Raw genomic sequence first — 27,661 nt, forward strand, 5'->3', positions numbered from 1 at the left:
GCAGACTTTCACTATCCCGCCAGTCTGCAGAGACTGTACACGACAAGAGAAGCTCTGTAGTGATAAATGTGAAGTGTTGTTTTCTGGGGGAGACAACATGGGAAATAACCACTCTTCAAACTTGAGCATTCCCTCTGGCTTGTTTGGTTTGCCCCTCTCCAGCAGAGAAAAGAAGCTGAGCTGCAGCACAGAGGGTAAGCCTTACACTTTATTTCTCTGTGTGTATCATTTCAATCTGTTAAATCTTAGTTAAAAAAACAAAACAAAAACAAAAAACATCTGTGGCTGCTCCCTTAGCCATGAGTAGGGGCGTTTTCAGGATTTTTGGAATGGGGTGTCACAGGGGAGATCAAGAGCACAGCAGAGGTACTGCAAAGGAATTTGATGTAGAAACTGGCTTAAAAAGACATGACTTACAGACTCATCTATGGCTCTGGTTCTTGTTACAGAACCAGGACAAAGTGGTTATTATGTGACAATGTGATGATTATTATTAGTACTGCCAAAGTGTGGGCCAGTGCCCCCTGGTGGGTTGTGAGGGTACTGCAGGTGGGCAACACTGACCTAAATTTACTGAACCATAATGAAGTTTGTGTCCCAGTGGAAGGTGGGTCACACGTTGGCCTTATCTGTTTGTGTATGACTGGATAGCATTAAAAATTTGCATTCAAAAACCTGTTGTTTTATATGTATATTCAACAAAAATTTCAAGGAAATGTATCACTTTCTCTTGAATTTTGATTAGAGTTTTTAGGTGGGCCTAAAAACTAGTACTCCTTATGTTGAATGACTTTTCATAATCTTATTCATGATATAACTGGATCGTTATTATTGCTGTTATTATATAATTGTTGTAGCTTTAGCTATAATAATACAATTACTTTACAAAATAATAGGCAACTAAAATGTTAAACTAAACAATATTGAGTACAATGAGTAAAAACTGCATCTGAAATATAATGGAGTAAAAGCAGAAAGCAGAATAACATGGAACTACTTAGTTAAAGTAGAAGAATATTCAACCTGAATAAATGCACTCAGTTACATCCCTACTAGCCCTATCCATGTGCTCATCTAATGGTGTTTAATTGTAAGATATAATAGCAGTACTTTAGATATAAGTAGTGCTTTAGTTCATATATCATATCTTTAGTGGGGGGCATCAGTTATGGGTTAGGTGGCACTGGTCCTCCCCACGCCTCTCTTTTGGACACGCCTCTGTTCACCAGCATGTTTTGATTTGGCAGGTCTTTAGACCACATGACCTTCCTGACACAACCATTTGTGTCTCCTACTGGGATCGTACTAGGAATGTTTCATGTGTTAGGTGAATGTATAAGCCACCGTACAATGGAGCCTTAATGAATGCAGGGTTATTCATAGCACCACACGCAATTGTCCCACAATAATATGAATTCCAGTCATGTTTTCTGGCTCTTTTTCATATACTTTTAACATTAAACTTTGTACTTTCACATAAAACAAAAAAACAACACATTTTGTAGCTGAAACCCTTCTCCAGTGTCTTCACGTTTTCCCCACACCCTAATCAAACTAAACTTCTGTATTTGCTTTTTCAGACAGACAGGAAATGCCTGTTGCTCATATTGTTGCTATATTGAGGTCCATGTGGGCTGAGAGAGGTTAAAAGAGGCCACTTCATAGCTTCCCCAACACCCCCGAGGGGCTGATGAGAAACACACAAAAAAGCTTGTGAGAACAGACAAGGAAGTGACTGGTGGAGAACTAATGTAATCTCGAAGCAAGGAAAATATACAAACTGACTGTGTTTTCAAATTTTTGGTCCCACTATTGTTTCTTTCTTTTTCCTGTATTTATTTATGCCTCTATACATCTACACAGTTTTTTTATTTATTTTATTTTCAATAGACATTGGCATCTTTTTTCTCTTTAATCACGTACATATAAACATTCTGTACTTGCTATGATCGCAGAGGAATGCGTTTTAGAAATGCGCATATGCGCCGCTAGGTGGTGCCATTGTATCATATTGATATCGCTCTATGGAGGGACCCTATTAGAGGGATCAGCACTTCAGGATTGAACTGGCAAGTCGAAGTATGACTTCATTGGACTTTTGTGGACAAGCTGAACTACATCTTTCATCGGAGTCTTTCCCTGGATTAAGTCGCAGCACTGGACAGAAACACTTGTTTCTATTTAAGCATCCATTGTTCATTCTGTGAAGCAGCTGCATGCTTATTCTGCAATGAAGTGCTTCAGGCAACAAATGTGACTGTCTAATGACCGCTCATTGGGTTTTTCCTATATTTAAAAGCTTCACAGAACAAGAGGGTTTCTCTTTATAGGACTAATGGTACTTTTAAAGCATTTAAATCAGCAGAAGACCTGATAGCATCTGCCAGGCTGGTGTTTCAAATTACAATGAGGCGGAGGAGAGAAGTGGTTGTAGAAAAAAAAAGAGCAGAATTTGATTTGTTGTCTTCAGATCTCATGCATGTTTAGGTTGCATGCTGTATGTGTTACAGATTGCCTGCATTTTATATGAATATCAAAATAAGAATGTCCTTTGTGTGAACTTGTTCATTTCCCTCATTCATAACAAAGCTCTTGGGTGGCAAAGAGGGATTCAGTTAAACATTAAGCAGCGCTGACTTTATTTATGACCACTCGGCTGTGCGTGCGCCTGTGACAGAGAGAGGCAAAAGAAGAAAGAATATGAAAGACATTATCATTTCGGCAGTAATATTCGGTGCATATATATCACCTATTAATCATCTTCATTGATGGGAAGTCACGCTGTAAGCAGTCGCCATACATTTTTAATACTGATTTCAATTTTATAAATAGGTCCAGTCAGTTGGTTAGAGCTAATCCGTTTGCGGCTGTTCAGAGCAGTTCCCGGCTCTCATGCTGTGTGGTCTGTTTTCTGTTAAAACACTGGCAACAAACCCCAGATCTCCCTTATCGCAGCCTCAGCTTCCTCCTCCAAAGGTCAAATTCAATTATCTTTCCACTTTATTTTGCTCCTTGTCTTGTCTCTTCACTTCCAAACAGGGGAGAAGGTTTGACTACCTTCTGAACCGTGTGCTGGGATGGCTCCATAAATCTTGGGGTGAAAGCCTAATTTCAAGTACTGCGTTAAAGGGCCTACACTGTAGAAGGGGTTCGCATTTATACTTGCACGCTTATGAGTCAAGGTGTTGGCAAAACGTAAAAAATGATTGAGTCTAAACTTGGATTGTGAGAGCTGCAGAAAGGAGAAAAACATCATAGATCTGCTTTTTTTGCAAAGCGCTACACAACAATGCACCAACATGGATGCATACCTCGTCGAGGCGGAGTCCAAGCAGACTTAAAAAAAAGTATAATAAGGATTGCTTGTCTTTGATGTCCACAGCTGTCTGCCCACCAGCACGCTATAATTCTGCCTTTCACCCTGAAGTATGCATTTGTTGTTGGTGCATTGTGGTGTAATGTCTCATGGATGAGTCTTGGCAGTCACAAAAACATCAACAGGACTTGAGCCTCACTTTCACACTGTGATGATGGACTCTATGTCTCTCTATGACCTAAGTGTAACACTGCATAATACGTGGAAGTGCCTGAAAATGCTATCATACAGACAAAAGGATTTTGTTGTGCAACTTGTAGGCTAGCCTTGGAAAAGGGCTGGTACTGTGGATCTCTGTCTTATCAATAAAACATAGAGAAAAGCAGAAGAAGCTGCACTCTAATTGATAACAGACACACAGTAATTATGTCTCTTGTTGTTGCTAATCCCCTGGGATATTAGATATACTTTAGGAAAGGAAGTTCTCATATTTACAAGCTCCAAAAATAGCCCTGTCATCCAGCACTCTCAGTATATCAGTGTCCTGTCTGAAGCAGGGGCCCTGCAGAAGTTTCCCACACGTGTCACATGAACGATGTCATGACGAGAGAGCGAGGGAGAGAAAAAGAGGGTCATGGAGTAGGAAAGGAAAGAGGGGTTGCTTTAAGGAGAGATAAGAAAAATAACAAGTCCAAAAAAGCCCACCAAATGATGCTAGAAGGGGAGGGGGGTTACGATAAAGGGTGTGGCTGGTGATTGACCCATTGGCTGCAGAGAGAGAACAGGAAAAGGGGAACAGATGGGCGGAAGCACTCAGCAGTGTAGAAGTGTTATAGGGGAACAGAGCGTCTGTGAAATTGACTCGGTTTTCCTGCTTCAAATAAAAGTTTACGCATTGGGGTTTTCTGGCACCCACAACTTCGTCTTTCCTCTCCTGGATAAAATAAGAACAAATTCCAGAGCTGCAGTCTTTACCTGTTACTGGGCCCTGTTGTTTACCTGAAAATTTTAACTGCATACTGTACATTGTAACATCTCACAAGGTCCTGGACATGATATCCTCTTACAGAGTTCCCGCTGGTGTGTGCCTTTCCACGGCAGTTGTCTTTGATGTCCGACATGCAGTTTGTCTTTGGAGTTGGGCTTGCGGATAGCAGCTTGTGTCCAGTTCAGCACATTCCAGCTTTGCTAGATTTTTATGACAGTTGAATTAACAGCTACATTTGAATGTCAGATGCTGGCCACCTTTATATGATTTAGAGAAAAGAAAATCGAAAATATTTTGTACAGGGGGAAAAAAATCAACATGTTAGTCATGAAATCTACAAAAACACAAGATATGAGTAGCTAAATTGTATATATCAAGATGTCATCAGTTTCTCCAAATATTTTTGTTCAAAACCATGAGTTTACTTTGAATAAATCAAAGCGGTCCTTTGCTTTCACTCTGAAGTTTAGAAAGTTCATCATTCATCTGTCTTATTTTGCGATTAGAAACAAACAAAAAAGTAATTCTCACAAAAAAAATAATCATTCTTGCACTTCTATGTGAGAAAGGTGTTTATTTTGGCATTGAAGTCTGATTGGGTCAACCAAAACAAGATGATCTGAATCGCAGGAAAACTTTGGCTGCCTATTTGTCTTAGCGTCATGTTTGAACTACAGTCACAGTTTTGCAAATCTGTCGTTTATTTTTCTTCTGCTTTGCCAGGAGAGACAGTGATAAGATGCAGATACCCGGCTAGCCAGTATAATTTTCTGTCTTCATATTTCCTGAAAAATTCTCTCTGTTTGTAGAGTATCAAATATATAGTTGTAAGAGAAACCTCTGTATAAACACCTGAATCACATAACAAGAGGGGTGCCATGATTTTTGTGTCATTTGCTGACTGATTTGATCATTTTTTATGGACTCACCATCACTGATCTGTTATGCTGTGCATCTCACTCGTTGATCTTGAAGTTATATCTCAAGCAGCAGGAAAGAAAACAGCCTAAATGTGCTCAGTGAAGTGCATCCGTCCCAAACAGCATGGTCGCTAGCAGAAGAGTCAGTACGCACACCTTAGCTTCAAGCTGCACCATGGGAACTAGGGATGGATGAAAGCTGTTTCCCTGGAGACCTGGACAATACGGGACCTGCTCTGTAATTAGCTACACCCACCCGAGTCAGCAGCGAGGCAGGGAGCATGCCTCAGCTCAAGATGTTTCTCTGACTACATGTTGCTGCTTTGTTTTAAAATAGTGGGGGGGAAAAAAACATGCAATGAGGCAATAGGGTAAAAGACAAGGACATAGCAGCAGGAAAGGAAGCAAAATGGGCAGCTAAGATTACAGGTAAAATATATAAAAATGTACTAAAATTGTTACTTTTATTGAAAGCAGAATGATGTGATTCTCCGTTGGACTTTAAACAAAGACTTGTCATGGACTGTATATAGACGTTAAACACAGCAACTGCAATGTGACCAAATGGTTGCAATGTCGTAGTTTGAAGACTTTATCATGAGTCATTTGAAGACTGTCAATATTTTGTTGTTATAGAGCCAAATGTGACCATATTTGGACAGGAATGTGGACTTCTAAGTTATTTGCTCTTTAATGCTAGCAAAAGTATTAGCCTGATAGCATTAGCCTCACATAGACAAAGAGATGTGCTAGATAAGTAACATACAAGTAAAATGAAAATAAAATTGGACTCTCTGTTCATCTTATCAGATGATTCCTTTAAATCATGCTTTGGTCTTGTAACTGTAAGCATGTTTATTTATACTTTATGGAGATTGACTCAGTTTTGGAGTAAGCCTCAAGTGGCAATTTCAGGAACTGCAATTTTTGGCACTGGTTTCCAGTTTTCCTCACCAGAGGTCTCTGCTTGATGCTGCCATCCGCTAAACATTTTAATGATATTAAATTTGCTAATTAAACTTTACCGTTAAAGTAAAGATGTGCTAGTTGGCATGATATGTGTTATAAGACAAACTCGAGCCTCTTCATTTAAGGGTCAGTGAGCAGAGCTGCGGGCCTTCAAACTGGCCTAGATACCAAAAAGAACAGCACGTTATTACTGAACCTCTGGTGCTGCTAGTGGCTTGAATTTCTTTTATGACAGTTGACACAAGTGACTCATGCACCCAGAACTAGGGAAGGAGAGGCCTGACTTATGTGCCCCCTGGAGTTTCATTTATATGTCCTTCATGGTGCACAGTCCAGTGGAGAACAAAAACTGCTTTGTGTTAGAGCCTCTGTTTTAGTTTGCTCAGATGTTTTTGATCGGGGGATAATTTTTTTTGGGAAGTGGTTAGAATACACAAACTGTGGTGAAATCACAAAAATAATAGGCATCTATCATCAGCCATAAGGTGAACCCAGAGGGAGTTTTACTATTTTGATAACATTTAAAGCTCAGGCGCCGATAAATTAGGCATTGACCGGAGCAACAAAGTAGCTTCTACGACTTTTGACATGTGCAGAACACTGTATTTTTTCTGCCTTGTATGGGAAATTTTCAGCAGAACAGTCCTGCGTATCACTCCTAACCCCCAAGAGAGGGCCAGAGAAGGGGCAATTAGTAGAAAAACAGGAAAGCTAGAGTTACAGGGAGGTTACCCTACATGCAGCTTATGTCTGTCATACTGTCTCTGGCTACAAACTGCAGTGCAATGGAAAGAGATGAGTGCTGAATGGAAATATGCATTTATGTAATGCAGTAGCTGTCTGCTCCTCCATATGCCCCTCTCCTTTTGGACTGTGAGACAAATCAGGTGGACCTTAATGGTCAAAGAAACGCAATTCCAGTAAGCTGAGATGCAGTGCCAAATGTCAATAAAAAAAGAATGCAGTGATTTCCAAGGGAAAAAAAACATAAGCCCACTTTTAAAATTCACAATAAAACACTTATAAAATGTTTAAACTTAGAACAGTTACTATTTTAAGAAAACAACAAGGTCATTTTCTATTCATGGCAGCAATATGTCTCAAACAAGTTGGGAGAGGGCCATGTTTACAACTGTATAGGATCTCCTCTTCTTTTAATAACTGTCTGTCATCTGGGAAGTGAGGAGATCAGCTGCTCGACTTTTGTGAGAGGAATGTTGTCCCATTCTTGTCTAACATAGGATTCTAGCTGCTCGCTGCTCCTGGGTCTTGTTGGTCGTATTTTTTGTTTCATGATGGGTCAAATGTTTTCAGCTGGTGAAAGGTCTGGACTGTTGGCAGGCCACTTCAGTACCCGGACTCTTCTACTACAAAGCCATGCTGTTGGAATAGGGGCAGTGTGAGGTTTGGCATTGTCTTGCTGAAATATGTAAGGACTTCCCTGAAAAAGATGGAAGCATATGTTGCTCTATGACTTGTACTTGTGCCTTTCAGCATTGATGGTGCCTTTCCAGATGTGCCAGCTGCCAATTCCATAGGCACTGATTTCCCTTTATAGCAGAGATACAGGCGTTTGAACTGAGCACTGATAACAACAATTTCAAATTCGAGTCTTCTAACCACGGATCGGTTTTCCAGTTTGCCTCAGTCCATTTTAACTTCGTTTACGTACGGCTTCGTATGTATTTCTTTGCATTGCCTGGAAAACTGGGTTCACAGGCAGTGACTTCCATGACGGAGTGCTTTCATCGCTTTTTTCAATGCAGTGCCATCTGAGGTCCCGAAGATCACGGGCACCCAGTACCGATTTTCAGTCTTGTCCATTCCGCACAGAGATTTCTCCAGATTTTCTGAATCTTTTGAAGATATTTGACAATACACGATGAAATATTCTTTGCAATTTTATGTTCTGGGACATTATTCTGAAACCGTTGGACATTTTGTTCTTTGCAAATTGGTGAACATCTGCACATCTGCCTCACTAACACTCTTTTTTTATACCTAATTGTGTCACTGACCTGTTGCCAATTAACCTAATTAGTTGTAAAAATGTTCTCCAGCTGTTTGTTTTTAGTACCACTTACTTTTACAGCCTTTCGTTGCCTTGTCCCAAGTTTTCTGAGACGTGTTGCTGGCATCAGATTCTACCAGACATGAAATTTTTCTTATTTTTCTTAAAATGAAATAGCATAGCAGTTTATTAATCCCACCGGGGGTAAATTGTTTTGTTGCAGGCATAAAAATGTAAACACAAAAGATAGAAAATGCAGACTCATAAGTCCAACTAAGGCACTCAAAGCATAGTTTTAGATTAGATATTCCAAAGTTAAAGAATGCAATGTACAACAGTATAAACAAGATAATGTAAGTGAAAATAGTCCAGCCACAGTTTGGACGTAGCTTCTGGTGAATGTCCTCCTGTGGCTGTCCAGCGTGAGATGTTCCAGTATCGACAGTAACCTCTACCAGAGAGTCAGACTTCACAGCCGCAACGTTACTGGCCTTGCAGATCAGTTTATTGAGTCTGTTGATATGCACTACTGTCAATCTGCTGCCCCAGCGCACCAAAGCACATAGGATGGCACTGGACACCACAAGAAATCCTGAGCAGATGGCAAAGGACCTCAGTCGTCTCAGAAAGTAGAGGCAGCTTTGGCCTTTCTTGTAGAGACTCCATGGATGGATATAGGGGTCACTGGTGCTCTGGTCGACCTCATGTCCACAACCTTAGCCCCTTCATCTTTTTATCAGTTTTAACATTTGATATCTTTTCTATTTTCTGTTATGAATAAATTGAGAGTTTATGAGGTTTGCAGATCATTGCATTCTGTTTTTATTTGCGTCTTACCCAGTATCCCACCATTTTCAGGATTGGGTTTGACGGCTGCTGGCTGTTGTTCCTGTGTCTTTTGTTTTGTTTTTGACTTCATAGAAACTTTTTTTCTCGAACTGAGAGCTTAGCCAGGTTTGTTGCTGAACCTGGGCTTAGATCTCATGTACACTGTGACCGACATGGTAATAATAGCAAAAGTATTTTGTGTCATAACCTCAGGGTCTGCCCTCGGTCATCGAGCCCTTTGTGGTCAAGGTTACTGGGGGAGCGGTTTGCAAACAAATGAAAGGAAATATCCAGCTCTAACTGTAACACACAAGCCTGTATGTCTCCTATAAAGTCCACATTATTCTGTCATGTCATTTAAAGCTTACCAGCACACTTCAATGCTTCACAAACTGAACGCTCCACTTTTCAGGAACATTAACTTTAATAAAATGCTGCTCCGGCTTTAGCGAGACATTATATTACGTGATGAACACATGAAAGGGAAACTACATAAAGGCATGGATTAAAATGGCAAAATGGTTGTAGCTGAAAAGTCCCTAAACTTGGCTGCTCAGCAGTTTAGTTCCCCTCAAACCACTTGAGTTTCTCTAATGAGATTGTGAATTCTTTTCCGCTGAATAGTTGAGAGTGAATCAATTTAGAGGTTCGAATTTGGGACCCGGAAGGCAAATTCTGACAAGCCTTAAATTGCTTGGGAGGTAGTTTGCTTTTGAATGGTGTCATAAACTCTAATGATGTTAAGAGGCTTAATTGGAATTTTCTTAAATATAGCTTTGTTGTTTAATACAGACCACAAGAATTCACTGCCTCACTTTTTTAGCCCTCACAGGATTAATGTGAATATGGCACGGGACTTTACACAACTGCGGTGCAGCAGTGGAAGGCTGCGGGTTGACAACATCTACCCGGCCTTTCAAAATATGATCCCTTAAAAATATATTTACACTGCGGTGAGACCGGGTTGGTTATAAACGCACATATTTACACAGACCTCTGTTTATTGGGGCATTATTTACTTTTAATCTTCACGAGATCCCCTTTTATTTTTCACCGTTCTTCAATGATGATTAAAAATATATGGCTTTAGCTCGTAAATTTTAGTGCTCGACAAAAACATCTCTTTCTGGAGCATGCCTGACAGACTGTGTGGAGTGAGCCTGTGGCTGTTTGTGTGGAGTCATGTTAAAGATGACAAAGACCTTGACCCGGGCATCAATAAGCCTTCCTATTCCTCTTTAGACTGGAGACCAGTCTGAGATCCGATGAGCCCTCTGACAACTGTAGTTTTCCACTACATCAAATAAGCTACAGTCTAGTAGATTAAAAGATGAATGCATAAGGAACACATTAAGATTATATGTCTACGCAACACAGTGTGTGTGCTTTTGAAGACTTCTCCAACTTATACCGTAATGGAAATTTTTTGTAAGGGTATGAATTTCGCATTAGGCAATACCTTAATTCGACCACCGTCTTGAGCCACACCTGAATCTGAAGACAGTGTGCGAGAGGCTAGAAGACGTTCTCGGCCAAGAGTATTTCCTGCATCTCCTCTGGTGGTGCATCCGCTCCTCATCCCAGAGAACATCGAGACAATAGAACAGATGGAGGAAGAAGACTGTCTGTGCATCTGGTTAAATGCATTGAAAGGACATTTTTAGCAAGCCTCCCACTGACAGTGAGGCCTGAAACAACATGGAGGAGCCATGACACAGCTTCATGTTTCACTACCAGAAATTACAATTTAGTAAGATGTAGCAAATTTTTGTGCATCTAAAATGCTGAATAACATCAGATTTTGTTTTTCTCTCAGTGCCGCCTTGCTTCTGCTTCCATTGTCAGAGTAGCAGAGGTCATTTAAAGCTAGGGCCTGACATGTTACATAATGTCATGATTTAGACTCCCTCAATGGAAATTGAATCAGGAAATCCCCCCCATACCACAGTTACTATGTCCTTTACCATTATTAACATTACTGTGTCATCCACTCTTCGCTTCCAGCTGTGGATTTCAGCCATGTGTAGCCCACCTTTCAAGATTTGCATTCCTTTAACTGTCATCTTTCACCCCTTTCTTCATATATATGTATAATTAGGTTTTAGTTTTTTTAAATTATGTATAGATAACATCATTTTTAAAAAGCTCAGATTGTCAAACGACTGCATTACACTGCATCATCTTCTCAATTTACACCACTCGTCAGTGATTCACTACCAGTGGTGTTTTTAATTTACTGAAATGTGAAATTGCAAAAGTGAAACCAAGCATTTTGTCTTCTTGAAACTACCACAGCATTCAGTCCTATGATCTGAGGATTTTGCAAATTAAAACAGTCTGTGAGGGCACCAAGCACATGGCAAGAACTCCTCCTAAAATGGCTCCAATTAAAGGCAAATGCTGCACAGTTGCTTTGATTTATAAAACAAAACAAAAAACTGTATCTTTCTTTTTTTTTTTAACGTTGAGTGTTTCATCATCTACGTGAGAGGCTTTTTACTGACACAATGGCCTTGGCAATAGTTGAACTCTTACTGCGTTTTTTGAAAAGCAGGTGCTTGACTCCAGTGGCCCGTTAAGAGTCGACCTAATGAAAAGACAGGAGGACACATTGGAAACAGATGTGAATGCACCGTAGTAGAAAACAGTGCACAAAAACAAAAAAGGTGACCAGAAAAACATTGTTGTATGAATGCGGCTTATTGTGCTGGCCCATGTGTGTTTGATGGAGATGGTTGTGTTCACATTGAAGGTGGGTATGACTCACTTCATCCATTAGATCAGTGGCTGGGGTTTGGACAGCAGCCCTCCCCCTGATACTGAGACCACCACACACAAACCTTCCCAAACAGCCATCTGCTCAGCATTTCTACACATGCCTTTGAATCTTTAAAGAGATTTAAAATACTGCAAACGTAACACTTTGCTGTCCAAGGACCAGTCACTGCGCTGCTCTGCATGGCAGCAGTCGCGCTGCCGCGGGCCAAGTTTCCTTGAGCAAACGAGGCATGTCTGCCCTCCTCCTCTGGAAACAACTTGATTCGCTGTAGGAGCCATTGATATCACTGCATTACACATGCTTAATATCCCAAAGGGGGACCGTATGCATTATTATGTATTTTAGAGCACACCGTTGCTCTAAAGATGCAGCTTTTCCTCTGGACTGTATGTCGCTTCAGCTGGCTTTGCTGGTGTTTTCCGCTCTGGATTAATCCACGTTTGCACCTCGCACTCACTAATCACACCAAAATCTCAAAAGCTTGCCAGTGTACATGGCTCCTTAGTGCCACAGGAAAGTGTAAATTGAAAGTCAGAGCTTAAAATAAATAAAATAAAAGCACTTCTGTTTGATGGGCCAAATTGTGGTTTATGCCAGGTGTGCGTGATTAAGGTTAGACAGTGGTCTTTGAGTTAATAGGGAAATGAACAACAGTCTTACGTGTTAATATCTGATGTTCGGTTAATGCCACCTCAGTTCCTTCTTTGCCCCATGTTATAATTATTACACCCCTTAGAGGACTTTGTCACTTATAGTTAAACCAAACCATTTCCAAATGCAATAGTGCTGTTTTGTCAAATTCTAACACTGTTACCAAGGAGAATGTGATTTATGCCCCTTTTGGGACCACAGTTTTTTCACTACATTGATTTGGTTTAGATTATATTTTTTAGCTCTTTAACAAAAATATGTTGCTTCATTGATTTTAGAAGCCACATCTTTTTTTTTTTTAGAATTAGGAGAAGGTCATAGTTTAGTTAGAGTGTAACTGGTACACTAAAAACTACACTGTGGGAATACACAGTGTGTTTACTCGTATGCAAAATCAAGTAATATGTATATCGCTAAATACAAATACACCACTCGGGCATAAAATTATGACATCCCGCCTGATATGGTCCTGGTCTCACTTTTGATTTACCGCCCTGACCCATTGAGACATGAACTCCACTAGACTCCTGAAGGTGTGCTGGGGTATCTGTCACCAACATGTTAGCAATAGATCCTGCAAGTCCTGCAACTTGCGAGGTTGGGCCTCCGTTGATTGGACTTGTTTGTCATCCTAGAGAGATGAAGGATTGGATTGAGATCTGGGGAATTTGGAGAACAATTCAGCACCTCAAACTCATCCCTGTGCTTTTCGAACCTTTGCTGAACCATTTCTGCTGAAAGAGGCCACAGCCATCCATGAAAGGGTGTACATGGTCTGAAACAATGATTAGGTACATAGTATATAAGTGTAGCAGCACGAGGTGGGAATAAAGTAAATACTCTTCACAGTTTAAAAGACAACGCCACCCTGGGAATTTCACCCAGAAGAATACTGGAAGTAATACTGATCACCAAGAAGGAACTTAGGTTTGTTATACTCAGCACAGAGACGAGGTTCGATGATAAAAAACAGTTTGACAATTTATTAATAAGCAGCATGCATATGGCCGCTGTCCACGCTGACTTCCACTTTAAAAGGCTGGCAGCAGCAGGAAAAGAAACCTCGCGACAGGAACAGACAGTAAAAGCAAAGCAGCAGCACTTCAGTTAGCTTAGCGTTCTGTAAAACTAAGGCCCACACTTCCTGCAAAGCATAGTAAGTATTTACTATAAAAGAACAATAAAAGGCAGAGATCGTAACAAAACTGAGTAAACAGCGTCACGAATCATGAGCAGAGTGGCTCATAGGAGGCTTCTACAGCTACGACCTAAAAACAATACCTGTTTACCACCAAGTAAGGTAATGTACGCACTACAATGACAAAACACCTTCCAGCCGCGATGGAGGCTTCAGAAGGGTAACCCGCAAATGATCTCTGCAACACCAAGGGAAGTCAGGTGACCAAAAAGGAGATCACAGGTAAGCGATCCAGGAACGCTCAAATGGCCGCTATTTATAGTAGCGCCCCCCTAATGCGTCAGGCCGAAAGTGGGTTGAACCGAGAAATAACATTCATCCTGCCACATGACATAAGTAACATCCACATGGATGGCAGGACCCAAGGCATCACACTGCCTCTGCTGGCTTGTCTTCTTCCCATAATGCATCCTGGTGCCAGGTGTTCCCCAGGTAAGTACAAACACCCATCCATCCACATGATGTAAAAGAAACAGTCATCCATCAGACCAGGCCACCTTCGATTGCTCCACGGCATGCATCATAATTGGACGGAGATCAGCATGGGAACCCTGACTGGTCTGCAGCTAACTAATTTACATCCTTATATTATGCCTCATTGGTGTATATGACATTGAGAAGGGGCATGTGACAAGTTAAAACAGTGACCTGATGGCTCTGTTATACTCTGGGAAGCAGTTTGCTGATATGCTTTGGGTCCATTTCTCAGTTATTCAGTGGCTAATTATCCAGTGCCAGTGGTCTCTTTGAGGATGACAATGCTTCCATTAAAAGGACACGAGGAGTCGCTGCATGACTTAATGAGCATTAAAGTTATGTAAATTATCTCTTATGGCCTTCAAAATTACCAGATGTCAACCCAAAATTGGACACCTGTGGCAGATTTTAGACTGATGTGTCAGATGACGTTCTCATCCAAACACCAAATGAGGAAATATCTTTTGCAAGAGCGGTGTTTAATCCCTCCAGTTGAGAGTCGGTGCCAAGGCTCATTGAAGTTATCCTGGCAGGATGTGGTGGCTCAGCACCTACTAAGACACTTTGTTGTTTTTTCCCTGTAATTTATCATCCATTTGTATTAGGGCCCTGTGTGGAAAGATTGATGATGTCATTTTTTAGGAAGGCAGTTTCTAGAAAGTGTATTTCCCCAAGTATCGCACAGTGGATATTTGTGCAGATGCCCCACTGTTTCTGCAATGATTGTGCAAAAAACGATCCTAAAAAGTACAGTTCTTTTTCTTTGGAGCAAAGTGAGCCTAGTAATCATGATGGTTTCATTAACACCCTGTAGTCTGCACTCACACAGTACATCAAGCATCAGGGGGAAGTAGCAGCACTTGTTCCTGCAGCTCTGTTGTGTTTACAGTTAAACTTGATTGCAGAACTCATTGCAGCCTCATATTCACTTCCTTTGTTAATCCCTTTGCAGTAGCAACTCTTTTTTTGGAGGCAAGGGTGAGGGCAGGGGGAATTTCACTTCTGCTTCGCTTCACCCCCTACACCATTCACCAAGGCGCTTATAAGGAGCCACCATATCCTGCTAAAACAAACAGCATTGAGGAGCAAGAAACAAACGCTTTTGTCTTTGAGTTATATTTAGTTACAGTCTGCCTTCACCCAAACACCATCTCACACAAGGCTTGCTTGCCCTCAGATTGAGTTAGATCAAATATGACCATGTTGTCATCTACCAGAAACCAGCGGCACTTCTCCCCCCCATCCCTTTGCAAATTGGCGGGTTGCACAGTCAACCCGCACACACGAACCACCTAATTCTGCCATGCTTTCCAATTAGTCACTGCCATGATGGTGACGTCTAGGACGTATCATTTGCGAGCATAAATATTCATGCATTTCCATTTCTTCAAGAACAGATTCTGTTCATGATATTTGTCACACTGCTGCTGCTGCTGCTGCTGCTGCACCTCGGGCTTCTGTAATGCTCATGCTTTCCTAGCTCCCCCTTCACTGATGTTCTGATTCCTACAAGCCCTGCAGGCCATGGCTCCTCAGAGAGCAGTGCGGTCCAGAAGACAGGAAACAGCTTGAGAGAAGCACAGCAGTCAAGGCTGTGGGAGGACAGAGGATAGGGTGGGGAAAAAGGGGATTTCCTCATACAATGCTTGGACTTTTATCAAAAGTGTGGAATCCTTATCTGCCGTGCACTCTATGAGTGAGTGATAAAATCTGGGTCGCTCCCCTTGCCATTGGTGTGTATATTGCTTTAGGGTTCTGTGATTTACAGTTTTGCTATCTATCAATCTATCTGTTAACTTTATGTAGATTAATTCACCCCCACCCCCTGCCACTACTACCGCCACATCCGTTAAACAGCCATGATGGAGTCATTTTATTGTTGCCAAACTTTCCAGCATGCAGTTATTATATGCAAATATCTCAACAGACTCTCCTTTTGCATCTCTATCAAACATACTGTTTGTCTTAAAGGCTACACGCCCACGGGGCTTCATTATAGCGGTGATTAAATCACGATTAATTATTAAGAGGCTCTGAGATGTTTTTGAAGAGGTGGGGGGGGGGGGGGGGTGTCTATGCTCGCTGTGTCTTTAAAGTCGTGCAGAGGGGAGCCCGTACTAAAGAAAGGAGGGGGCTGCTGTGCGCCAGTTGGAGGTATCTGCCTGTCGCAGCGCTTGCTGTTGACATTAAGAAGAGCGTGTCGGTGGTCCAGCGGGGAGGTACAGAGCGATCGGAAGGCACTGATACTAAAGACTGAAGCAGGTCCAGGCAAATATTCAGCAGACCCGTGATACATGGATGGACAGAGAAGCACTGCAATCGGGATTAAGTTGTCAGCCGGCGCGAGAAATTTCTGGATATAATGGGAAATTCAACACCTAAACCTTTGATAGGTGAGGCTCATTACTGATTTATCATTAACGAGGCTGGTAATGTTTACACAAGATAGGGTGTCTGTGCGGAACGGTTTGATACCCAGTGATACACATGGCTTGTCCTACTTGTGTTCGCTCTGCGTACAGACGCGCTTCCCATCACGGGGGCGCAGAGCGTGATTCCCAGGGAGCGAGTCCAAGCGAGCGCTCCAGCAGCAGCAGCAGTCGCGTTTCTCCTCATAATCACTTTGAAAGCATCATTTACGAGGTTTATACAAAGGGATGTGGCCTCAAAATTTTGAGAGCATTAGCATCGAAAATAGTCAGAAAAGTGACTATTTAAGCTAATGCTGGGGATCTGATGCTTGGGCATTAATAAACTGTAGCTACATAAATAATATGGCAGTTATTTAGCTCATAAATAACTACAGAACATACAGTGAGGAAGTGGGTAACCTGCCCTCAGTTATATTTCTGTTTGCAAATTAGTTGAACATACAACACTTACATTAAATTGATTTAAATTTTAAGCATTTTATTTATTTATTTTCATTTTTTTAGTGTCATCATTGCTATGATAAACAAGGATTTAGCTTCCCCCCCCCCCCCCCCTTTTTACTTCCCGCTTCCTTTTTTTCTCTTTATGTGTGGCACTAACAGCAAATATCTGGCTGTTTATTTGCCTTAGATTCTGGTATGATTACAGACTAAAATCACCAAGGGCACGCACTACAAGGACACATCAAGAAGCAAAACAAGAAAAATCACCACAAACAGTAACTGAACAAATATGAAACTAGGCCACATTCTTAATATATGCAACTATATTTGCTGCTGATCGCTTCCAGTATCTCCGAGTATCAGAGGTGTTTTATGTAAAGTACAGTCTCAAGTGATTGCCAGTGATTTGCATGTGGGTTGATTGTCAGCCCCTAGTTTTTGAATAAAGCTGCTGTAATGAGCTCTCAGAATGCCTCCTTCTGAGCCACTTTATGGTGACACCTAGAGCACATTACTTGATAATCAGTTCCACATATCACTTTGATTTAATGTCTGTCACCCTCTCACGCCCCCAACAGACCCACTCACTGGCTAAACGATGTGGTTGCTGCCAGAGCAGCTGAAGTGGGGTTTGGCCTGAGAATGTTTAGTCATAGAAAAACAGGAGCAGCCTGGATCCTATTAATGTTTTAATCAAATATCTGCATTTATGCAATCCATATCACAGAGTATATCTTCTCATCGCACAGAGTTATTTTGTTGGCTTTAGAGGTGATTACCAGGAAATTCCCTTAAAATCCACATTGTCTTGCTCACTGAATCATTTACAATGTGATGAACACATACGTCTGAGACATATGAGTGACTAAAGAGCCTGATCATCTCGTGGCCAAAGATAACTCTGATGAATGCACATAATCAAATTTACTATCAAAAAGCTCTCTTTGGCACAGCAGTTTGTCTTGTGAAGTCTTATGATTGCATTTATTTGCGCTTTTTTCTATTCATCAAGAGCAAGACAACGTTCCCATGCCCCAACTCTTCTCCAAAGCCAACTGATTCATGTACGGTAGCAGATACTGAATATGCTGTATGCAAGGAATTTGTCTGACGGCAATAACCTCCACCACCACATTAGCTGAACTAAAAAAAACAAACAATTTCTGATCAGCTGCCTGGACTTTGTTAACTGTAAAATGGCTCCAGCTCAGATTAGATTGCACAGATTTCTGATTTTGAATCTTAATTTAAGCTTCTTTCCAGAAAGCTGCAGATGACTTAGAAATGAGTGACAGATTGAAGGAATCAGTCAGAACAGGAAAGTGGATGGCATTTTTTAATGCGCTGGTCCAAAAGGTCCTATAGCTGTTCTCTTGGGTTTATTTCTGGCAGCTATGAAGGTCATAGAATACCTCGCAGTGACCCATTGTGCCTGTCTTCTAGAGGGACTGATGACCATTTTTAAAATATATTCCCCCACATGGTGTCGTGATTAGGACAGTGGACTGCGTTATTTAACATCCTGGTCCAAAAGGTCTTACAGCTGCTCAGTTGGGTTGAAATCTGGCGACTATGAAGGCCATAGAATACCATGCACTGATCCAATGGCTCAAACACTGATCCAATGGCTCAAAGCTATGACCTCATTCTCACACTAGCAAAGTAGTTTTGGTGTGGATTGTTTCAGATGGTAGGAATGAACAACTAGAGTGAATGCTCAGCAGAGGATTCGCTTGTTAAAAGATGTTTCAAAGATGACTCTGCCAAATGGTGGCAGGTTTACTAAATGGCATAGGGACATTTTGAAAGATCACTGGGTACTTATTTTTCAGAAATAAGTACCCAGTGATCTCTGTGGCGCCAATGTAATGTGTATTCATGAGAGAAACCAGCTAGGGCTAACACAGACCTTGCTGTGAGCTGTCCCTTGCTGCATGACCTGTTGTGCTATGCCTTTCATCTAATAATGGCAAACAAGTGTCTATATCAGGCTTGGTCCTTTAACTGCAGACTCCCACTATGTCACTCTGTCAGCAAGGCAGATGAGCTGAAGGCCTATAGGCTAAGCCCCAACATAGTCTGGCCAACTCCATTTGACCAAAGTATATTTTACTCTTTCAAAAGCTAAATTCCTAGAGTGGAAAGGGAAGGGGCACCAGCACATCATTTGAGATGTTACAGATGTTCTTGCTGCTGCTTCATAGTTTAGAATATAATCAGTGATAATGTCTAATTTAGGAAATGTACTGTGGAACATTTCACTGAGTTATTGTCTTTTTCGCTGTGAATTTTAAACAAATGTAATCACTCTGCGGCCCCGGTGGAGTGTAGAAACCCAGCATCCCTTTGAAAATTGAATCTGAGCCAATCTATACCTTAAACAATAGTCTAAAGCTTTAATGCCATTTAATAGTTAACCCAAGCCCCCCCACCCCAGCTCTCTCTTGAGATACTTTATGGTTTGTCCTGTTTGATTCCTGAACATTGTTAATTTGTTTTGCTCATAAAGAAATTCCTTTCCCCAGAAGGGCATTGACTCCTATGAAGATGAGATCAAAGATTAAGCTTTTTTTATTTGGGTATTTCTATACTGACTAGGCACTGTGTGATTCATCCACCACTTCTGAAGATAACTGTGGAAGAATCAAATGCGTTATTCAGGGATTTTAGGCCACGGATGTGTGTACCTCATAAATAGGAGGAAATGTTAAAATGATTATTATTATTCTCTCTCTCTCTCTCTCTCTCTCTCTCTCTCTCTCTCTACATACATACATACATATATATATATATATATATATATATATATATATATATATATATATATATATATATATATATATATATATATATATAGATATAGATATAGATATATATATATAGATATGTGTGTGTGTGTTTATGTTACTTTTAGCCAAGCCCACTACTTTTTATGTTTCCCGGTGTTGCGTGGACATGGTTTTGACTAAATTTACAGTATTTCATTTTGAGATATAAATACCCCTTACGGATGTGGTGAGATGACTGATTTGGGACAGTTTGCCTTTTTATACTGTAAATATGGACTACATGCTAAAAGAAACTCCTTGTTGGGAAGAGTAGAGTTTTAAAAAACTTATTATGGGGAATAAAGTATGCAACTTTGGGCTTACCTCTGACCTCTAAACCAGCTATATACATATAATTAGCAGGCTCTTTATTGCCTTTTTTCTCTATTGTACCTCTTTTCTCTACTAGTAGATACAACTCTGCAACCCCGCCCGGTGGCTACTCGGCAGTACTACACCCTGCCTAACAATGGGGCAGCTGTTGAGAGAAGAACGTCTGCTCCCCCAGTCAGTATCAACATGGAGTCACCTCGCTTTCACCCACATGCTAAAGGCAAGAACATCAGGCTGGATGGGCAGCTTCGGCGTGCCACCCGTAAGAACAGTTTCTGCAACGGCATCACTTTCAGCCATCGGCCTGTGCACCTTTATGAAAAGGTTTGTTTACTTTCCTTAATTAGTTTTGAGACTTTTTAAGGAGGTATTCATTTAAAGAATCAAAGTAAAAGGTTATTTCACTGTGTCATTCAGGTGCGTCTTCGCTTGACTGGTGTGCACACTGGATGGAGTGGAGCTTTACGTTTTGGTTTTACTAGCTTGGATCCCAGTGAATTAGCTGCTGCTGATATCCCCAAGTATGCTTGCCCAGACCTGGTGACTCGGCCCGGTTACTGGGCCAAGGCTCTGCCCGAGAGACTGGCCCTGAAGGACAACATTTTGGCTTTCTGGGCTGATCGCCATGGAAGAGTTTTCTATAGCATCAACGAAGGCGAGCCCATCCTCTTTCACTGTGGACTCAGCATCGGCTGTCCACTGTGGGCCATCATAGATATCTACGGCATCACTCAGGAGGTCACACTGCTTGGTAAGCATCTTCTTATGTTGTTGTATTCTCACCCTAATCAAATGCTTATGTTTTCTGTTGGGACTGCAGCTGAGTGAGGCGAGCCGCGAACTTTTTGGAAAAGGATGAAAATAACTTTACTCAGCTTCATCAGTCAGCTAGAACGCTTTAACTGCAGTGACATATTTTTATGGTTTTAACACATTCACAGCAAATTCAAGCAGCTTCTTGGGAGTTCTACAAAGCCCTGCAGCACCACAGGATGAGTTTGTAGGAGTAGTCAGTTTGTAGTGAGTAGTCGGTTCAGCCTGAGCACTTCAAACCACTCTTCTTCTCCTCCTTTCAAACTTTCTTACTATCAGTTTCCTGCACTTTATTACATTCTCCCTTGACTCTGCCATCATTCCCATCACCCTTTCCCCTGCGCTTCCCTCTCATATGTACTGGGTGTGTTTATCTTCAGTCTGACAGGAGCTCTGGCCTTGTTTGGTCAAGTCGGCAGATCCCAGGAGCTTTGGTAAGGGGCCAGTGTGCTCAACTGTTCCTGCATCACTAGAAATAGTAATAAAGGAATGCATCATAAGTCAAAGGAGGACTACTAGCGGCAGACTTGTTTATATCAGTCTCTAAAACAGACAATTTCAGCTGTGCTGTGGATTCTCTGCATGGACTGCGGCCGTTTAGAGAGCACACAATGGCAAAGAAAGGAAATGAAATAGGGAGGCAAATAAAATATTGAATGACACACGAGCTCAGGACCAACAGAGCTTATTTGTTCTGAGAGGGAAGGTTTATTTAACAGCACAACAAACATCATAACAAGAGCGGCGTATGAAGGGCTCTAAGCACAGATGCTTAGTCTAGCTCTCTTTGGAGTGTCCGTCAAGAGGATTTATCAGAAAGGATGTCAGCAAACTGTTGTTGCTTACTGTGTGAAAGTCATGTTTGATTTCTTATTTCAAAGCTGCTTGCTGTCAGCAACGGTAAGAATAAGCATTAAATACCAACACGGATAGACAGAAGTGCTTTTGCAGAAATGTCATAGATGCCAACATGTCTTTTTTTCTCTGTCTTTTTTTAACACAATGCTCAAGGCGAGAATTGCTTTGCACTGCTAAAAAATACAGGAAATCCTCAAAAACCTTAATGTACTACTTTTCATAGTTGTTTATTAATGAGCAATGTGTCTGAAACAGGTCCATTTATTTGTTATTATTTTTTGTTTGTTCTCTTTATAGCTAAAAAATACCAATTATAGCATGATTTCGAAATCTTAAATCTAATTATTTTCTGTTGTTTTATTTTGAAGCATTTATTGCTTGAAAGAAAACAACTGAAAAAGTCAAACTTGTATTAAGGGCCTTGTTACCATTGTTTTCCTATAAGAATTCCCACAGTATGTGATAATCAGATCAATTATTGGGTGCTTACCTCACCAAAAAAAAAAAAAAACAACAACTAAAAAAGCACATTGCAAAGACATCAAAGAGTCTGCAGTAACACAAATAGGATCCCAGGGCTTACTGCTTTCATGTCATAGTTTTACTATGAAAAGGCATTCCTAGAACAAAGAGAAAAGGAACACCAAGAAAGGAAGTGACCTGAGCTTATCGGGGAAGAATCATGTAATTCTATGTCCAAGTCACGTACTTGCTTTTCCATATTTTCCACCACAGACAGCACGTTTGCTGAGAGTGTGGGATCCAGCTGCCTGAGTGCGGCCCGTCTGAGTGCCTATCTCCCCCAGAGTAGCCACGACTCAGCCAATTACAGCAACAATCAGTTGGAAAACAACCAGGCGGCTGCTGCCAAGATGGCCAACCTCCAGCTCAATAACTACACTCAGCTCATCCCCTGCTGCTCCTCCACCTCTTCCTCCTCCACATCATCCTCATCTGCTTCCACTGGATTCATTGTCCCAAGGGTGGTCCGGGGTCTCTCTTCTCCTCTGGACAATGATTTGCACTTTCACCTCATCCGTGGCTCTGATGTAATACTCTCTGCAGACCGTTCAGCTGCTTGCATTCATTTTCTGGACAGCAGTCAGACTCTGGTGTTCACTGACAGGCCCTTTCACGTGGGTGAGACTTTGTACGTGGAGGTTGGCCACCTGGGCCTGCCATACTTTGGGGCGTTGTCATTTGGTTTAACATCCTGCGACCCAGCTAATCTACATGCTGGGGACCTTCCAGCAGACCCTGAAGTTCTTCTGGACCGCAAAGAGTATTGGGTGGTGCACCGGGTCTTCCCGATGCCTTGCTCTGGAGACGTGCTCAGCTTCAGTCTGCTGCCCAGTGGAGAGGTGCACCACGGGGTGAACGGAGTGGGACGTGGCAGGCTGATCTGTGTGGACTCCTCTCAGGTCCTGTGGGCCTTTTTCACCCTGCATGGGGCTGTTAACAGACTCAGGATACTTGGTACGTGTATTTAAAGCAGCACACAATCAATATCAAGAATCAAACCCCGATATTTATTATTCCTTTTTCACTGTAATTCCCAATGTCCTTGAATTTTATTAAGGTAATTAGTCCAATTAGATCAGAAGGAAAACCAGAAAGAAAAACAAAAAGTACTAAATAAAAAAGTTACAGGTCTTAGGTAATATCACTGCATTACATAAAACAGATTGCAGTGTTTCGTAATGTGCCTCAATTGATGTCACTTGAGTCAGTGTCATTCAAGGCTAAGGACTACTAGCATGCAGATGAAATAAATATCTAAGGGTAAGGAGTTTGAAAGAAGTTGCCAGACCTCTGTAGCTTACTCCTCATCTCTTTGAGGCTGCCAGTTTCAGACTACATTACCATAGACTGTAGGGACTTGCCCACCACAACTTTACCAGTTTGTTTGCCAGCATGCATTTGCAGCCCTGACTTTAGCAGTACCCAGGGTTAGACGAAATACATTATTTTAAGTTAGAAGTTATCAGCTAATATTAGCAAGCTTGGTGAGCAAGGTATACGTCTATGGTATCCATATGTCTATGGATCTTAACAACAGTCACCTTAAGGCACTATTGTAAGGTAAAGACCCTACAATATTAGAGGCAGAATTCTAATAATCAGTCGGCTGTTGGCAACAGTGGGAAGGAAAAAACTCTCTTTTGACAGGAAGAACCAAGCTTAGGCAGTGGCAGCTATCTGCCATGCCTCGTTGGGGTTGAGTTGAAAAAAAAAAAGACAGCATAGGGAGACAGGACTAAAAACACACTTTGGAGAGAGAAGACAAGATTTAATGACATACAGCACTGGTGTATAAACACATGGGAAGTGGAGGAGAATAGCTCCAACATCCTGAGCTTATAGCAGCATAACTAAGGGATGATTCAGAGTCACCTGATTCAGCCCAAACTCAAAGCTTTATTATAAACGAAAGCTTTAAGCCTAATCTTAAAACTGCCTGTTGCCTGAGTCCAAATTAGGAGCTGGTACCACAGGACAGGGGCCTGATAGCTGAAAATACTTTTAGAAGCTCTAGGAACCATAAATAAGCCTTCCCTCTGAGAATGAACTGGTCTATTAGGGTATCATGAGGTCTTCAACATATGATGAGGCCTGATTTTTAAAAGTTTTGTATGTAAGGGGATGAGTTTTAACTTCAGTTCTCAGTTTAGCAAGCGAAGAGAAACCAATATTGGAGAAATATGATCTCTCTTATAATGAAATATAACAATTCAGCCTTGAAGTAATGAGTGCAAGAATTAGGTTTTTCAGCATCACTCTAAGAGACGGTGTTTCTAATTTTAGAGATATTGTGCATTTGAATGAAAGCAGTCATTTTATTTGTTTAATGCGCACGCAGAAGGACAAAGATGGACTTAATTTTGTCTGAATCTAGGAGAAGAAAATTACATGACATCCAGCCCTTTACGTATTTAAAATGCGCCTGTTGATTAACTAATTTCTTTGATTCGTCATCTGACGTCACACATAAATAAAACCAGGTATCGTCCATTAAGCAAAGAAAATATATACCATATATTCTAATAATATTGCCTCAAGGAAGCACTCATAACATAAAAAGTAGTGGTCCCAGCACACAACCCTGTGGAACTCCATAATTACCTTTGAAGTCTTGTTCACATGCACAAATAACTCCACAGCTGGGCATATTGTCAGTGAGGAATTTGCATTAAAACTGTGTCACAAAACATCAACAGCAACTCCAAAAAATGGTTAAGGCCTCCATTTACAAGTGCAGTGTAGCAGATAGCCACCTGCTAAGCTTGTCAGTTTTATATTAGCTGCTACTAGCAAAAGACACATCTATTGTAATCAAAGACAAGAAGACTCTTTGGTACACTCTAGCTTTGAATTACTTTACCTAAGAATTTTTGGTCTGATTCTTTTATAAACTTGTTTACATTGTGTTTAAAAAAACTGCATTAAAGAGAAGGCACAAAAATAACTGAGATATCATGTGATCAAAATTCCTCTTGTTCAGTCATGACTGAGAAGTTGCCTGTTGTTTTCCCACTCAGTAAATAGGTTACGCCTTTAGCCTGGGCATGTGTCATTTCCCGTGTTTTGTTTTTTTGTAAGCGTATTCATTTGGCCTGAGTGGATTTCCAGCTAATCCCCCAACAGCATGCCCTTACTTGTTTCACTGACTCTCAATGTTTAAAGTTTAAAAAGGAAACAACTTTTAAAGTCACATGTCTCTTGAAACAAGCAGACTAATGAACAAATCCATGCAGAGAGGGAAGTGAATCTAAGTCTATAGTTCCTGCCCTATAATCTCCAAACAAAATGAGTGTGGGAGAGTAAAAAAAAACAAACTATGTGATACCTTCTTCTGTGCACAGTGATACTGTCTGTGGCATGCAGTTCTGTATATGTGGAGACAAGCTTATGTAATGTACAGAACAAGAGTGACATCAATCTTCATATTCATCTCTTTGACACAAAACAAATGAGCATATTTCCGTAAAATGTTTTGCTTTAGTACTAAAATAATGAAAGTCTATTCTACCCCCTACAATTCATTTTTTCCCAGGCTGAAGGAATTTGAAGGCATTTGAATAGTTTACGTCTATGTGAGCTTGTTCAGCCTTGAGCTGTGACCTCTCTTTCCTAGTCTCATTTTTAACGGTTTCTGATCCCCCGATTTTCTCCTAAAAGAAAAAGTAAAATCAGTCCACAAAGGACACGTGCATATCTAATCTGACTGGTTAGACATGGTCAGAATAAATCCCAAATCTCTAGTGTTACTGTCAAACATTTCAAGGGCACATTGCCCCAGAACATACCAGCTACACAGCTCACCTTTAAAAGCCACTACATTATATGGAGTTTGTTCATGTGTATTTATATTTGCGACACAGGAACATTGCAGTCCAGTCCTCCTTCTACATCCCCCACCACTTCACAGAGCAGCAGCCCAGATGACAGTGACTCAGACCTGGCATTCAGTGTCAACAGATCCTCCTCTGCCTCTGAATCCTCTCTGGGTAAGTTGCCAAATGTTGACAACATACCCAAGGCTACAATGTATATAGAAACCCTCTCAAGATCACTGTAATAAGGGTTTGTGTGGGTTCTTGTATTATGTATGACCAACAATCAGTTGATTAAGCCCCAGTAAACTCTGCTGCTGTATTAAGCATTGATAATTTAGCAAATATTTTGGTCTCAGATTAAGACTGGCTCATAAATTAAAAAGGCATGTAAAAGTAGACATAAAACTAACTCATTCACAAATGAATAAAAGTAGTAGTAGTGCTGATCTGAACCTGGAATTTTCTTCCTATAACAACATGACCTAAAGGTATCTGTCTGCATGCACCCATGTCTGCTCTTTTTTAAAATACCCACATATGTTTTCTTGCTTTTTTCTCCAGTGACTGCTCCCAGCTCGCCTCTCAGTCCTCCCACCTCTCCGGCTCTCACTGCCTCAGAACTGCCCTCTGCAGGAAAAAACGGAGAATGCACCGTTTGCTTTGACCAAGAGGTCGACACAGTTATCTACACCTGCGGACATATGTGCCTGTGCAACGACTGCGGGCTCAAGTTGAAAAGACAGATTAATGCCTGCTGTCCGATATGCCGGAGGCCTATCAAAGATGTTATCAAAACATATCGGCCGTGATGGCTCAAAAGTTCAAACAGGTGAGGTGACTTCCGCTGTGGGATACCACCTGTTGCTCCTTCTCAGGCTTTGCTGTACACGTGTACATGGATCTTGATCTCAACTGGAGATTAGCCACACTAGGACATAACTGTGCCTATCAGATTTTATATCTTGAGACAGACTGAACTGTGTTGAGGCTCATTTTTAATACACAGTATCCATACATGAGCACCTGGGTTCTGGCTATGAAAGAAGAGATGAAACCCGTGCTCCCGTTTTGTATTTCCCATGTGATGTCACATCTATTCGTTGAGCAGAAAAAGCCACTCCTGAATTTCTCGTTTGTCATCGTCATCGTCCTAGAATTATGTGTGCTTTAGCAGAATATGCGGACCATCGTCTATGACTTCTAGTGCCTTAGATTTTTGTCACATAATGTGTCCAAGTAATTATACTAACAATCCTAGCCATATTTCCAATGTACAGTACTAAAAGTTTGTGGTGGGAAAGGGCACAGAATTTATGCAATAAAAGTTGTAGTAGTAGGTAGAAAGAAGGTTCTAGTATATATGAGTGTGTTGGATTTGAATGTTTGAAAAGTGTAATAGAAAGGACCCGGCTTTGCACAACGTGAGATTAATAAAATGATTTAAGTGTGTTTAAGTGTGTCGCCTTTCTTATTAACACT

At 41.1% G+C, this 27,661-nt stretch overlaps 1 protein-coding gene across 4 annotated transcripts; it reads left to right on the top strand.

Moving 5' to 3' along the window:
• neurl1b (neuralized E3 ubiquitin protein ligase 1B) lies at positions 1-27,631 on the top strand. Of its 4 annotated transcripts, none has more exons than XM_085291061.1 (6): positions 1-194; positions 20,251-20,498; positions 20,592-20,925; positions 22,581-23,321; positions 26,228-26,353; positions 26,744-27,631. In XM_085291061.1, the coding sequence occupies exons 1-6, from the start codon at positions 98-100 to the stop codon at positions 26,989-26,991; spliced, it is 1,794 nt and encodes a 597-aa protein (XP_085147187.1). In that variant the 5' UTR covers positions 1-97; the 3' UTR covers positions 26,992-27,631. The 4 variants fall into 4 exon arrangements, with proteins under 4 accessions (XP_085147187.1, XP_085147194.1, XP_085147203.1 ...); XM_085291068.1 differs by having other exon boundaries at positions 20,254-20,498; XM_085291077.1 differs by lacking the exon at positions 1-194 and adding an exon at positions 16,255-16,530.
• Positions 27,632-27,661: the final 30 nt, after the last annotated feature.

Source organism: Mchenga conophoros, linkage group LG2, assembly GCF_057382185.1.
Source record: "Mchenga conophoros isolate Kocher_MC1m ecotype Shallow Benthic linkage group LG2, M_conophoros_male_GT1.1, whole genome shotgun sequence".
Lineage (NCBI taxonomy): Eukaryota > Metazoa > Chordata > Actinopteri > Cichliformes > Cichlidae > Mchenga > Mchenga conophoros.